We start from the raw sequence: 292 nt of genomic DNA on the forward strand, positions 1-292 counted from the left end.
GGGTACGGTGGCTACGGTGGTCACGGCCTGAGCTACGGCCTGGCCGCCGCGCCAGTCATCAGCCACGGCGTCGCGCTCGACTACGGCGTCGGCCACGGTATTGGCTACGGCCTGGGTGGTCACGGACTGTCCTACAGTATCGGAGGGCACGGACTGGGCTACAGTCTGGGCGGTCACGGACTGGACTACAGTCTGGGAGGACACGGGATAGGCTACGGGCTCGGCGGGCATAGCGTAGTGGCGGCTGCGCCCCTCGTCAGCCACAGCGTGTACAGCGCGCCTCTGCTCGGTC

At 68.2% G+C, this 292-nt stretch overlaps 1 protein-coding gene across 1 annotated transcript in view; it reads left to right on the forward strand.

Annotated features, from left to right (window-relative positions):
• CPH32 (cuticular protein hypothetical 32) overlaps window positions 1-292 on the forward strand; it is a gene marked incomplete in the record, with an annotated part of 6,097 nt that overhangs the window by 5,569 nt on the left and 236 nt on the right. Inside the window, 1 exon segment of the mRNA XM_013306653.1 lies at window positions 1-237. This exon segment is cut by the window's left edge and continues 1 nt beyond it. Coding sequence (XP_013162107.1) covers window positions 1-237 — 237 coding nt within the window.

This window comes from Papilio xuthus, unplaced genomic scaffold, assembly GCF_000836235.2.
Source record: "Papilio xuthus unplaced genomic scaffold, Pxut_1.1 DF828177.1, whole genome shotgun sequence".
NCBI lineage: Eukaryota > Metazoa > Arthropoda > Insecta > Lepidoptera > Papilionidae > Papilio > Papilio xuthus.